This window comes from Mustelus asterias, chromosome 6 (genome assembly GCF_964213995.1).
Source record: "Mustelus asterias chromosome 6, sMusAst1.hap1.1, whole genome shotgun sequence".
In the NCBI taxonomy this organism is placed as follows: Eukaryota; Metazoa; Chordata; class Chondrichthyes; order Carcharhiniformes; family Triakidae; genus Mustelus; species Mustelus asterias.
The window spans coordinates 70,134,710-70,149,640 of NC_135806.1; the positions used below are offsets into that span (position 1 = coordinate 70,134,710).

The window sequence follows — 14,931 nt, forward strand, 5'->3', positions numbered from 1 at the left end:
AACTCCACACAGACATTGACCCAAGCCGGGAATCGAACCCAGGTCCCTGGAGCTGTGAAGCAGCAGTACTAACCACTGTGCTACCGTGCCGCCCTCGTTGCTCAACATTCCAGGGTTTCGATGTTTTAGACAAGATAGAGACAGGGAGGTAAGAGGTGGAGGAGTCACATTACTAGTCAGGGAGTATATCACAGCTGCACTCAGAGGACATACTGGTGGGCTCATCACTGAGGCAATCTGGGTAGAACTCAAAAATAAGAAGGGTGCAATCACACTGATGGGATTATACTATAGACCTCCCAACAACCACCAGGACATTGAAGAACAAATATGTAGGCAGATTATGGAAAGATGCAAGAACAACAGGTTTGTCATAGTGGACGACTTTACTTTCCCCAATATTGACTAAGACTTCCTTAGAGCAAGAGGCATAGATGGGTCAGAATTTGTTAGTTGTATACAGGAGGGTTTCTTGAAGCAGTATATGGTTAGTCCAACTAGAGGAGGGGTCATACTGGACCTTGTACTGGCAAATGAGCCTGGCCAGGTGACTGACCTTTCAGTAGGAGAGCATCTTGGAAACAGTGATCTCCACTCCCTAAGTTTTAAGATAGCTATGAATAAGGATAAGTCAGCACCTTGTGGGAAGGTACAAAATTGGGGGAGGGCAACTTACGACAGAATTCGGCAGGAGCGAGGGAGAGTTAATTTGGAGCAGCTGGTATTGGGCAAGTCCACATTTGACATGTGGGAGTTGTTTAAAGAGCTATTGATCAGAGTTCAGGTCCAGCATGTTACGGTAAGGAGGAAGGACAAAGATGATAAGGTAAGGGGCCCTTGGATAACTAGGGCGGTTGTGAATATAATTAAAAGGAAAAAAGCAGCATATGTAAGGTTTAGGAAGCTAAAATTGGACAAGGCCCATGAGCAATATAAAGAAAGCAGGAAAGAACTCAAACAGGGAATTAGGAGAGCAATGAGGGGGCCACGAAATGACCTTGGCAAGTAGGGTTACAGAGAATCCCTAGGCATTTTATAGATACAATTGAAACAAGAGGATAACTAGGGAGAGGGTAGGACCAATCAAGCATAAAGGAGGGAACTTGTGCTTGGAAGCAGAGGATGTGGGCGAGAACCTAAATGAATACTTAGCGTTGGTATTCATCAAGGAGAAGGACTTAGAGGATATTGAGATTAGTGTGAAGCATGCTAATTTGCTGGGGCATTTTGAGATCAAGAAAGAAGTGGTGTTGGATCTCTTGAAGAGCATTAAGGTAGATAAATCCCCAGGGCCTGATGCGGTCTACCCCAGGTTGAGAGGTGCAAGAGAGGAGATTGCTGGGGCCCTGACAAAGATCTTTGTATCCTCGCTAACTACTGGACAGGTCCCGGGGGACTGGCATGTAGCTAATGTTGTTCCTCTGTTCAAAAAGGCATAATCCAGGAAATTATAGACCAGTGAGTCTCATCAGTGGTTGGGAAGCTATTGGAGAGGATTCTTAGGTATAGGATTTACACGCATTTGGAAAAGTATGACCTAATTAGGGAAAGTCAGCATGGCTTTGCGCGGGGCATGTCATGTCTTACTAACTTGATTGATTTTTTTTGAGGAGGTGACGAAGGTGATCAATGAGGGGGGAGGGGAGCAGTGGATGTTGTGTACATGCATTTTAGTAAGGCTTTCGACAAGATCCTTCATGGTAGACTCATCCAGAAGATTAAGATGCATGGGATCCACGGTGACTTGGCTGCTTGGATTCAGAATTGACTTGCCCATAGAAGTCAGATAGTAGTGGTGGAAGGGTGTTTTTCTGGCTGGAGGTCTGTGACCAATGGTGTTCTGCAGGGATCTGTACTGGGACCTCTGCTGTTTGTGATATATATAAATGACTTGAATGAAAATGTCAGTGGGTAGGTTAGTCAGTTTGCAGATGACACAAAGATAGGTGGCATTGTGGATAGTGTAGAAAGTTGTCAAAGGATACAGGTCAGCTGCATATATGGGCGGAGATATGGCAGATGGAGTTTAATCCGGGCAAGTGAGAGATGCTGCACTTTGGGAGATCAAATGTTAAGGGTCAGTATACAATTAATAGCAGGACCCTGAAAAGCATTGATGTATAGAGGGATTTTGGGGTTCAAGTTCATAGATCCCTAAAAGTGGGCACATAAGTAGATAGGGTGGTAAAGAAGGTTTATGACATGTTTGCCTTTATTGGTTGAGGCACTGAGTACAAGAGTCAGGATGTAATGTTACAGCTTTATAAAACTTTGATTAGGCCGCATATATTGCATTCAATTGTAATCGCCGCATTACAGGAAGGATGTGGAGGCTTTGGAGAGGGTGCAGAAGAGGTTTACCAGGATGCTGCCTGGATTAGAGGGTATGAGCTCTAAGGAGAGGCTGGACAAACAAGTGTTGTTTTCTTTGGAATGACGGAGGCCGTCTAGAATTTTATAAAATTATGAGGGGCACAGATAGGGTTGACAGTCAGAATCATTTTCCTCGAGTTGAAATGTCTAATACTAGGGGCATGCACTTAAGGTGAGGGGGGAGGGGGGACAGTTCAAAGCAGATGAGAGAGGCAAGTTTTTTTTTTAAAACAGTAGGCTTTTGGCTCTTTGAGCCTGCTCCGCCATTCATTTTGATCATGTCTGATCATCGCATTCAATATCCTGATCCCCTCATATCCCTTAAGCCCCAAGAGCTATATCTAATTTCTTCTTGAAATCAGACATTTTGACCTCAACTACTTTCTATGGTAGTGAATTCCACATATTCACTCTGGGTGAAGAAACTTTTCCTCACCTCAGTTCTAAAAGGCTTAACCCTTACCCTCAAACTGTGACCCCAAGTTCTGGACTCTCCCACCATTAGGAACATTCTGAATTTTATAAGTTTCTATGAGATCCCCTCTCACTCTTCTAAACTCCAGTAAATATAATCCTAACTGATTTAGCCTATCCTCATATGACAGACCTGCCATCCGAGGAATCAGCCTGTCAAACCTTTGCTGTACTCCCTCTATAGCAAGGAGATCCTTCCTCCGATATGGACACCAAAACTGCACACAATACTCCAGATGTGGCCTCGCCAACACCTTATATAATTGCAGCAAAACATCCCTATGCCTATAGTCAAATCATCTCACTATGAAGGCCAACATGCTATTTGCCTTCTTTACTGCCTGCTGTACCTGCATGCTTACTTTCAGCGACTGATGCGCGAGGACACCAAGGTCTCGCTGAGTATCCACCTCTCTCAATTTACACCCATTTTCAAGTAATGATCTGTCTTATTATTGCTACCCAAGTGGATAACCTGACATTTATCCACATTATACTGCATCTGCCATGCAGATGCCCATACACACAGCCTGTTCAAATTATACTGAAGCAATTTTGCATCCTCCTCACAGCTCACCCTCCCACCCAACTTTGTATCGTCTGCAAATTTGGAGATAATACATTCTGTTCCCTCTTCCAAATCATTAATACATAATGTGAACAGTTGGGGTCCTAGCACAGATCCCTGCAGACCTCGTCACTGACTGCCAATCAGAAAAAGATCCATTTATGTCAACTCTTTGCTTTCTATCTGCTAACCAGCTTTCTATTTACCTTAGGTATTACCTGCAATCCCATGTGCTTTAACTTTACACAGTATTCTGTTACGTGAGACCTTGTCAAAAGCCTTCTGAAAGTCTAAATAAACCACATCCACTGGTTCTCCTCGGTCAACTCTACTAGTTACATCCTCAAAGAATTCCAATAGATTCATCAAGCATGCTTTCCCTTTTGTAAACCATGCTGACTTTGTCTGATTTTACCACTGCCTTCCAAATGCTGCATTATGAAACCCTTTGTAATGGACTCTTGCAACTTCCCCAGTACCGACATTAGGCTCACTGGTCTATAGTTCCCTGTTTTCTCTCCATCTCCCTTTTTGAATAGTGGGCTCACATTAGCTACCCTCCAATCTGTAGAAACCATTGCAGAGTCCAAAGAATTTTGGAAAATAACCACCAATGGATCTACCATTTCCAGGGCCACTTCCTCAAGTACTCTGGGATGAAGATTATCAGGACCTGGAGATTTATCCACCTTCGATCCCATCAATTTCCCCAAAACTATTTCTCTACTAATGCTGATTTCTTTCAGCTCCTCTCAGAACTTCTGGTACATTGTTTTAGCTTCACAAAGGAAGAAATGAACAAAGTACAAATTTAATTTTTGGCCATTTCTTTATTCCCCATTATGAATTCTCCTGTTTCTGACTATAAGTGGCCTACATTCATTTTTGTCAGTCTTTTTCTCTTTACATACCTATAGAAACTTTTAGTCAGTTTTTATGTTCCCCGCTAGCTTACTTTCATACTTTATTTTTAATCAATCCTTCTTAATCAATCCCTTGGTCCTCCTTTGCTGAATTTTAAACTGCTCACAATCCTCAGGCCTATTGCTTTTTCTTGCCAATTTGTATGCTTCTTCCTTGAATCTGATACTATCTTTAATTTCCTTTGTAAGCCATGGTTCAGCTACAATTCCCTTACCACTCGTGCACCAAACAGGAATAAAGAACTCCTGGAGTTCCAAATTGAAATATTGTACCATATCTGTGCAACATATAAGTTCTTTCCTAGCTAAAATAATTTGCAAAATAAAATATACTAAATATAAAAGAAATACATTACTGTACAATGTAAAAGGTTTTTAAAAAATTACAATCCACATAATAATACTTTTAGATTGACTACACTCCATCTAGTGGCACAAGTTGCAGGTAGCAGCTGAAGTCTTGACTACCTCAATGGAGCAAATTCAGTCACAGATCCAGAAGCGAAGCCAGCAGCAGGGGGCAGGATTGCAGCAGTAACAACAGACCCCAGGGACTAAGATAAGAGCAGAGGCCAGGGAGAGAGGTGAGATTAGGAGGCAATAACGGAGGCAAGGCTCAGAGGCAACACTGGGATGCAAGGCCAAGCAGAAGCAAGACCAAAGAGCAAAGCTGGGCAGAGGCAAGACTGGATAGAGGCAAGAAGGGCAGCAAGAGAAAGAGGGACAAGTGATAAGAGCAAGAGTGTTGTGGGAAAGATCATATGAGCTGGTAGGCCACAGACATTGTTACATGGATATATTGTTATCACTTCATTAACTACATTAAAGTGAAATGTTGAATGAGTCAATGTTAAGTGAGAATTTAGTGTACAAATATGGAAGGAAATGTGTAGGCAAATACTGTTTTCTCATAAAAGTTTATTAAGAGAAGGAATGGTTAATGATGGACTACTGCATGATTAACCCAGCTTCCAGACATCCCAATAATGCAGAAGATGGATGAAAACGTATTGTGTTTTAATGCAGAATTTTTAGAAATACCTTCTTGAATATTGAATCTTCATGGGAATCCAAAACTACAATATTCTTCAGCTTAGCTGTCACTTCTGATAAAGCCTTCTTCAAAACCACCTCAACATCAAGGCCTATCCAAATATAAAATATGAATAATGAAATTTGACATACAAAGAATCAAAGCACCAAAGTAGCTGGTAGTCACCATAGCCTGTACGAAATCGAAAACCCTATCCTACATATTTGCTACTTCGTCCTCTATTTATTCTGCCCATATACAAAAGTTGTGGTATCTCCTTAAATTTTAATTTGACCTATTACCATCTATGATCAACTATTGTTTTACATCAAAATCAAAATTTAATCATACAATGATTCTTCCCCCTTCCAATTCCCATCTTGTATTTGTTCTACAAGGAATGATCATTATAAATTACATGGGTTTTGATAATAAACACACAACTGCTGGAAAAACCCAGGTCTGGCAGCATCTGTGGAGAGAGTAACAGATTTAGCGGTTTGAGTCCGTATGACTCTTCTTCAGCTTTGAAGAGTCATACAGAGTTGAAACGTCAACTGTTTCTCCCTCCACAGATGTTGCCAGAGCTGCTAAATGTTTTCCAGCATTTTCTGTTTGTATTTTCAGATTTCCAGCATCCACAGTATCTTGCTTTAATTTGTGTGTTTATTTATGCTCTGAAGTCTTCGTTCCCTGAATTAACTTACTTTTATCTTCCTGTGACTAAAGCTCTAAACTCTAGAAAGGACTCTAAAAAGCTCCCACAAAAAATATTGTATGTCTTTAACAGAGAATAAATTGAATACTTTAACATTGAAAATTATATCTAAAAGCACTTGGAATTGTCTCAATGAATTTCCCATATAACTAGATACTTTGAAATGAAGCAACAGGTGGGATATTGCTTGTAAAAAGTAGTTGCCAGGCATGCTTGCGAAGAAAGAGCTATCTGTAGTTGGTTTGAGAAGGCTGCAGGAAATATAATGATACTGGGAAGAATCCCTGCTCTATTTCTCAACCATTGTCATACAATCTTAAAGACTACTGAAACATTGATCAATCTAATGAATACATGGCATAATACTGGTCGCAAATTTTAAACTCATTTTCAAAATTAGTCAAGTTTATTCTCATCCATGTTTTAACTATGTATCTTTATTCAGTGGCAGGAGAGCTGGATGCTGAATCAAAAGATTAAAGGTTCAAGTCTCATTGCAAGAGTTGAGCACACAATCTATCCTGACATTCAAGTGCAAGATTAAAGAAGCACAGGAAGCACTACTTGAATGCAACTTCCCATGGCATGCACAATTTGTTTGCCCTTATGCTAGAGCCTTCAGAACACAAACCTTTTGCACCATAACTTGTGCGGATGTGCAAGCAGTTAACATTATGGAAAGGGAAACACGGTCCCAATGTTCACTAAGGTCACAGATGCCAACAGTCTACTTCAGTAACCAAGGTGATTGATAAATCGAGAATTAAATGACTGAAAAAGATGGGTAAGATTGAAGTGACTACAAAATGAAAGAAAGAAAAAAGGGAAAGAAAAGAACAAAAAGAAAAAGAGAAAGAAAAAGAAAAAGCGAAAGAGAGAAAGGATTGGGAGAGAAAATGAAACAAAAAGGTGAGAAAAATATTTTAAATTACAAAAAATTAAAGTCTCAAAGAACAATTTGCTACCAGAAGGAAGGAGGGTCCATAGTTTTCATTGTTCCACTTCTGGGGGGGGGGGGGGGGGGGGGAGAGATTTCATTGGTTTTTCATTAACAATCATTACATCCTGATTATTGGACTTAACTTTCTGAGGTAAGTTTTCTGCACAATAAATATGCAAATCCAGTAAGTTATTAAGAGTAATGGGTATCTAAAACCAAAGTGACCGTAACACATCACTCCCAAAGCTTCAAGAACACAACTTCCCTTTCCAGTCTATTGGTCTTGCATTTCATAAATGCTTACCCTAGCATTCGATACACCCAACCATCAGGACTTCCCAGGTCTCAAGACTCTGCTCCTTGTGTACTCAGTTAAAACACAATTTTTCAACTTTCAGGGTTCTCCACCCACTCAGCTCATCCTAAGACACCTTCCCAATTCTGTTCCAAAATATTATCCCCAAAACAAAAAGTTTTTAAAAGAGTTAAAGGAATGATGGGGCAGATTAGGGACACAAAAAAAGTGGATCATTCTGTGGAAGCAAAGTGCTAGATCAAAGCATTAAATTAGTACCCTACTGACAGAATTTTACGGCCTTGTAAGTCCTGAAACTGTAAAATCCTGCCCGAGGTCAACGGATCTTTCCATGGTCCACCTCTCACCCGGCCTATATCTTTCTTCACAAAAACAAATCCTGAGTAGAGGAGTAGAGAGAAGCAGAGATATATATTGGATGGATAAAAATAGATGTAAATGAGGTATTAAACTCCTAATCAACAAACCACCTCGTTGAAGGAAAGTCAAGATGGAGACAACAAAACCTCTGACCGCAATCTTTCAAATCCCCATGAATAATGGAGTGATTCCAGAGGATTGGAAGATTGCAAATGTTCATATTCTGTTCAAAAAAGGGGACGAATAAACTAATAACAACAGGCTAATCAAGTGGTGGGAACATAGCACAGACAATTGCAGTGATATATTTGGTCCTGCACTTCCACCCTATACAATTAAGGTGATAACCTTTCTATGCATGTCCACATATCCCAACTTGCCACATGGGTTGACTACTGTTGAGAACATTGAAGGATTGTACTCTGATTGGCTCTACAGTGCTCACTTCTGGAAATGGTTTGGCAGTCTTGTCAAAACTAAATTTGGCTGCTGATTTTTCCATTTACATCCATTGCTACTGCTTACATCAGCATTTTTACTGTTGGAAGAGTATGCAGCATGACATTAGCCTTTATACTGAACTGCATTCCACGCCTTCAATAGGTCTATTTCTCCATTCAAGGATTGCCTTGCAAACATCTGGTCGAGAATTCTCCAATCTTGCATGTCCTACTGTCAGTGAGAATGGAGAATTTGGTTCTCAGCCAAATTTCCATTCACAGCAGCGAGACGGGAGAATCTGAGCCATAGGCAAAGGCAGAGAATGCGGCCCTTGATCTAGATTTGCTCAACATTTTGATGATTCCATTCACTGGTGCTTCAGCTTTTTTCATTCAATTAGGGACAGTGTGGAGATGATGCCAGTATTGAATTTTCCAAATCTTTATAAAGTGGCTGAATTCTTCACTTGTGAATTGAAAACCATTGTCATTAATCACAATATCTGGAATTCTTTCTGGCATTCCATTATTTGTCTTGTCATCATTGAAGCCAACTGATACAACTCCCAGTACTTAGAATAGTGGCCTACGATGACAAGTTAGTCAGTTCCTGCCATAGGTGAAGAAGTCTACTCCCAGTTTTATTCATGGCCTGTCTGGGATGTCACGTGTCATCAATGGCTCTCTAGTTTGTTTAGCTTGGTACCACTGCACCAGCCAACGTGCTCTTTAATTTCATTACACATGTTTGGCCAGTGTACCACTTCACCTGCCTTTCTCAGACTCGATTAAATTCCTTGATGGTTTGTATGGATGTGCTTCAGCATCTCTCCTCACATCTCCTTAAGAACATAGAACAGCACAGCACAGTACAGGCCCTTCGGCCCTCGATGTTGTGCCGAGCTTTGTCCGAAACCAAGATCAAGCTATCCCACTCCCCATCATTCTGGTGTGCTCCATGTGCCTATCCAATAACCACTTGAAAGTTTCTAAAGTGTCCGACTCCACTATCACAGGCAGGCAGTCCATTCCACACCCCAACCACTCTCTGAGTAAAGAACCTACCTCGGACATCCCTCCTATATCTCTCTCCATGAACCTTATAGTTATGCCCCCCAGTAACAGCTACATCTGCCCGAGGAAATAGTCTCTGAACGTCCACTCTATCTATCCCCCTCATCATCTTATAAACCTCTATTAAGTCGCCTCTCATCCTCCTCCGCTCTAAAGAGAAAAGCCCTAGCTCCTTCAACCTTTCCTCATAAGACTTACCCTCCAAACCAGGCAGCATCCTGGAAAATCTCCTTTGCACTCTTTCCAATGCTTCCACATCCTTCTTATAGTGAGGTGACCAGAACTGCACACAATATTCCAAATGTGATCTCACCAAGGTCCTGTACAGTTGCAGCATAACCCCACGGCTCTTAAACTCAAACCCCCTGTCAATAAACGCTAACACACTATAGGCCTTCTTCACGGCTCTATCCACTTGAGTGGCAACCTTCAGAGATCTGTGGATATGAACCCCAAGATCTCTCTGTTCCTCCACATTCCTCAGAACCCTGCCGTTGACCCTGTAATCCGCATTTAAATTTGTCCTCCCAAAATGAATCACCTCGCACGTATCAGGGTTAAACTCCATCTGCCATTTTTCGGCCCAGCCCTGCATCCGATCAATGTCTCTTTGCAGCCTACAACAGCCCTCCACCTCATCCATTACTCCACCAATCTTGGTGTCATCAGCAAATTTACTGACCCACCCTTCAGCCCCCTCCTCCAAGTCATTGATAAAAATCACAAATAGCAGAGGGCCCAGCACTGATCCCTGTGGTACACCGTGGTAACTGGCCTCCAGTCTGAAAATTTTCCATCCACCACCACCCTCTGTCTTCTATGAGATAGCTAGTTACTTATCCAATCGGCCAAATTTCCCTCTATCCCACACCACCTTACTTTCTTCATGAGCCGACCATGGGGGACCTTATCAAACGCCTTACTAAAATCCATGTATACGACATCAACTGCTCTATCTTCATCTACACACTTAGTTACCTCCTCAAAGAATTCAATCAAATTTGTGAGGCAAGACTTACCCCTCACGAATCCGTGTTGACTATCCCGGATTAAGCTGCATCTTTCTAAATAGTCATAAAGCCTATCCCTCAGGACGTTTTCCATTAACTTACCGACCACCGAAGTAAGACTAACCAGCCTATAATTACCAGGGTCATTCCTATTTTCTTTCTTGAACAGAGGAACAACATTTGCCACTCTCCAGTCCTCTGGCACTATCCCCGTGGACACTGAGGACCCAAAGATCAAAGCCAAAGGCTCTGCAATCTCATCCCTTGCCTCCCAAAGAATCCTAGGATATATCCCCATCTTGCCCAGGGGACTTATCGACCCTCAGGTTTTTCAAAATTGCTAATACATCTTCCCTCAGAACATCTGCCTCCTCCAGCCTATCAGCCTGTATCACACTCTCATCCTCAAAAACATGGCCCCTCTCCTTGGTGAACACTGAAGAAAAGTATTCATTCATCGCCTCTCCTATCTCTTCTGACTCCATGCACAAGTTCCCACTACTGTCCTTGACCAGCCCTAACCTCACCCTGGTCATTCTTTTATTTCTCACATAAGAGTAAAAAGCCTTGGGGTTTTCCTTGATCCGACCCGCCAAGGACTTCTCATACCCCCTCCTAGCTCTCCTAAGCCCTTTTTTTTAGCTCATTCCTTGCTACCTTGTAACCCTCAAGCGACCCAACTGAACCTTGTTTTCTCATCCTTACATACGCTTCCTTTTTCCTCTTGACAAGACATTCAACCTCTTTTGTGAACCATGGTTCCCTCACTCGGCCATTTCCTCCCTGCCTGACAGGGACACACCTATCAAGGACACTCAGTATTTATTCCTTGAACAAGCTCCACTTTTCATTTGTGCCTTTCCCTGACAGTTTCTGTTCCCATCTTATGCTCCCCAATTCCTGCCTAATCACGTCATAATTACTCCTCCCCCAATTATAAACCTTACCCTGCCGTAAGGCCCTATCCCTCTCCATTGCAATAATGAAAGACACCAAATTGTGGTCACTATCTCCAAAGTGCTCTCCCACAAACAACTCTAACACTTGGCCCGGTTCATTACCCAGTACCAAGTCCAATGTGGCCCCACCTCTTGTCAGCCTATCCACATATTGTGTCAGGAAATCTTCCTGCATACACTGTACAAAAACTGCCCCATCCGAACTATTCAACCTATAAAGGTTCCAATCAATATTTGGAAAGTTAAAGTCACCCATGACAACTACCCTGTGACCTCCACACCTATCCATAATTTTGCTTTGCAATTTCTCCTCCACATCTCTATTACTGTTTGGGGGCCTATCGGAAACTCCTAACAACGTGGCCACTCCTTTCCTATTTCTAACTTCAGCCCATATTACCTCAGTGGGCAGATCCCCCTCGAACTGCCTTTCTGCAGCCGTTAAACTATCCTTGATTAACAATGCTACTCCTCCATCACTTTTACCACCTTCCCTACTCTTACTGAATCATCTATACCCCGGAACTTCCAACAACCATTCCTGTCCCTGTTCTAACCATGTCTCCGTAATGGCCACAACATCGTAGTCCCAAGTACCAATCCACACTCCAAGTTCACTACCTTATTCTTTATAAGGATGATAACTATTTCCTTTGTACAAGATGTCACCTTGGGCTTTCAATTCCAATATGCTCCTGTGACCACAAGTGCAGCTTGATTCTCTCAGGCCATCCTTTCATCCATATTTCTTGTAGCATTTGGGAGGGTTGCATTTTGTTACATAGCTTGCTTGATTTCAGCAAGGTGCTCATTTGTCGGATTCAATGATTCTGCTAGGTTGATGACTTACAGATCATGTCGGACTGCTACAACTCGATCATGTCCCCTCTCAGCCTTCTCTGTTCTGAGAAAAAACACTCCAGCCTAGCCAGCCTCTTTCATAACTGCCAAGCTCTGACCCAAGCAACATCCTGGTGAATCTCCTCTCTAATGTTATCACATCCTTTCTATAGTGTGATGATTAGAACTGCACACAGTACTCCACAAAGTAGCCCAAGAAGTGTCTTATATGGCTCCATCATAATCGCCCTGCTCTTATATTCTGTGTGTCAACTAATAAAGGTAAATATCCCATATGCCTTCTTAACGACCTGATCTATCTGTTCTGCTGCCTCCTGGAATCGAACAGACATTGACCGCAAGGTCCCTCTGGTCCTCCGTACTTCATAGCATCATACTGTTCATTGTGTATTCCCTTGCCTTGTTAGTCCTCCCATCACCTCATATTTTTCAGGGTTAAATTTAATTTGCCATTGTTCTGTCCAGCTCGTCTACATCGTCCTGTAATCTAAGGCGCTCTCGCTATTTACCATATCACCAATTTTTGTGTCATCTGTGAACTTACTGATCACACCACCTACTTTCATGTCTAGATCATTAGTGTACACTAAAAACAGCAAGGAACCCAGCACTGCTCCTTACGGTACACTAACGGACACAGACCTCCAGTCACAAGAACAATCTTCGACCATCACCCTGCCACCAAGCCAACTTTGGATCCAATTTCCAAAATTGCCTTGGATCCCATGGTCTCTTGCCTTCTTGATCAGTCTCCCGTGCAAGACCTTGTCAAAAGTTTTATTGAAGTCCATGAAGACTGCATCAGCTGCACTGCCTTCATCTACTCCTCGAAAAATTCAATCAAATTTGAGACACACGATCTAACCCTGACAAAGCCATGCTGACTGTCCTTGATTAACAGTTGCAACTCCCAAGTGGAGATTAATTCTTTCCCACATTTTTTCCAATAATTTCCTACTACTGCTGTTTGGCTCAGTGGCCTATAATTACCCGATTTATCCTTACTTCCCTTCTTGAATAATGTTACCACATTAGCTGCCCTCCAGCCCTCTGGCTTCTCTCCTGTGGTGGAGAGAATTTGAAAATTATCAGAGCCCCTACACTATCCCCTCTTGCCTCCCACAACAGCCTAGGATAAATCTCATCTGGGCCTGGGATTTATCACTTTTAAGTCCTCTAAAAAATGCCATTTTTTTCAATTATACCACAGTCCACCTCCCTCTTTTTATACCTACATCAGCCTTCTCCACATTGAACACAGATGCAAAAAACTCATTGAAACCTCATGTGCTTTCTGGCTCCATACAAAGATTGCCACTTTGATTCCTAATGGACCCTACTCTTTTCCTGGTTACCCTTCTGTCCTTAACATACTTATAAAACACATCAAGATTTTCCTTCATTTTGCTCACCAGTGTTTCTTCATGCTCCCTCTTCGCTCTCAATTTCTTTAAGTACCCTGTTGCATTTTCTATCGCCCTCAAGGGCATCCACTGTTTTGAGTCTCCTAAATCTACCATAAGCCTTTCTTTCCTTATCCAATTCTGTATATCCCTTGACATCCAGGATTCTCTGGGCTTGTTGATCCCACCCTTTACAGGAACATGTTGACCCTGTACTCTCTCCATTTCCTTTTTAAATGACTCCACTGTTCCAATATGGATTTTCCTGCAAGTAGCTGCTCCCAGTCCGCTTTGGCCAGATCCTGTGTTATCATATAAAAATCAGCCTTCCCCCAATTAAGAATCTTTATTTCTGGTCCATCTTTGTTCTTTTCCATAATCGCTTTTAATCTTACCGTATGGTTCCCATCACCAAAATGCTCCCCCGTTGACACATCTAACGCCTGCCTGGTTTCATTCCCCAAAATTATGTTTGGTACCGCCCTGCTCTCTTGTATGGATTTACATGTGTTGGCTCAAAAAGTTCACCTGGATGCACCTTAAGATTCCCACCCCCTCTAAGTATTTCACTCTTTGACTATCTCATCTCAATTAATATTGGGGAAGTTGAACTCCCCTACTATTATTACCCTATTATATTTACACTTGAGATTTGCCTACATATCAGTTCTTCTATCTAATTGACTATTTGGGGGCCTATAGTACACTCCCAGCAAAGTCATTGCCCCTTTTTTGTTTTTAAGTTCTACCCATATGGCTTTAATTGAGGAGCCTGCTAAGATATCATCCCTCCTCACTGCAGTAATTGACTCCTGTCTAGCTTCACTCTGCCTTCCAGATGGATTTGGCTTTTCTTCTATATTTGGCTGTGCATCACCCCCGTCCTGTACCTCCACTCCGTATCCCATCACCTGGCCAAATTAGTTTAAATCCCTCCCAACAGCAGTAGCAAATCTCTTCACCAGGACGTTGGACCCATTCCAGGTTCAACCTGTACAGGTCCCACTTTCCCCAGAAACAGACCTAGTGATCCCGGAAACTAAAGCCCTCCCTTTTCTCTTCACTCATGCAATCATCTATAACTATTCCTATACTCATTAGCAAAGAATAAAGAAAATTACAGCACAGGAACAGGCCCTTCAGCCCTCCAAGCCTGCACCGACCATGCTGCCAGACTGAACTAAAACCCCCTACCCTTCTGGGGACCATATCCCTCTATTCTCATCCTATTCATGTATTTGTCCAGACACCCCTTAAAAGTCACTATCATATCTGCTTCCATTACCTCCCCCGGCAGCGAGTTCCAGGCACCCACCACCCTCTGTGTAAAAAACCTGCCTCGTACATCTCCTTTAAACTTTGCTCCTCGCATCTTAAACTTATGCCCCCTTGTAATTGACTCTTCTCACTACCCACTCTGTCCATGCCTCTCATAATCTTGTAGACTTCTATCAGGTCGTCCCTCAACCTCCATCGTTC

At 42.3% G+C, this 14,931-nt stretch overlaps 1 protein-coding gene across 3 annotated transcripts in view; it reads right to left on the minus strand.

Moving 5' to 3' along the window:
• Positions 1–14,931, minus strand: part of vps13a (vacuolar protein sorting 13 homolog A) — a 434,277-nt gene that overhangs the window by 214,550 nt on the left and 204,796 nt on the right. For all 3 annotated transcript variants that reach the window (XM_078214517.1, XM_078214516.1, XM_078214518.1), the window contains exon 31: positions 5,380–5,483. In XM_078214517.1, the coding sequence (XP_078070643.1) occupies positions 5,380–5,483 (104 nt within the window). The remainder of the gene's footprint in view (positions 1–5,379; positions 5,484–14,931) is intronic.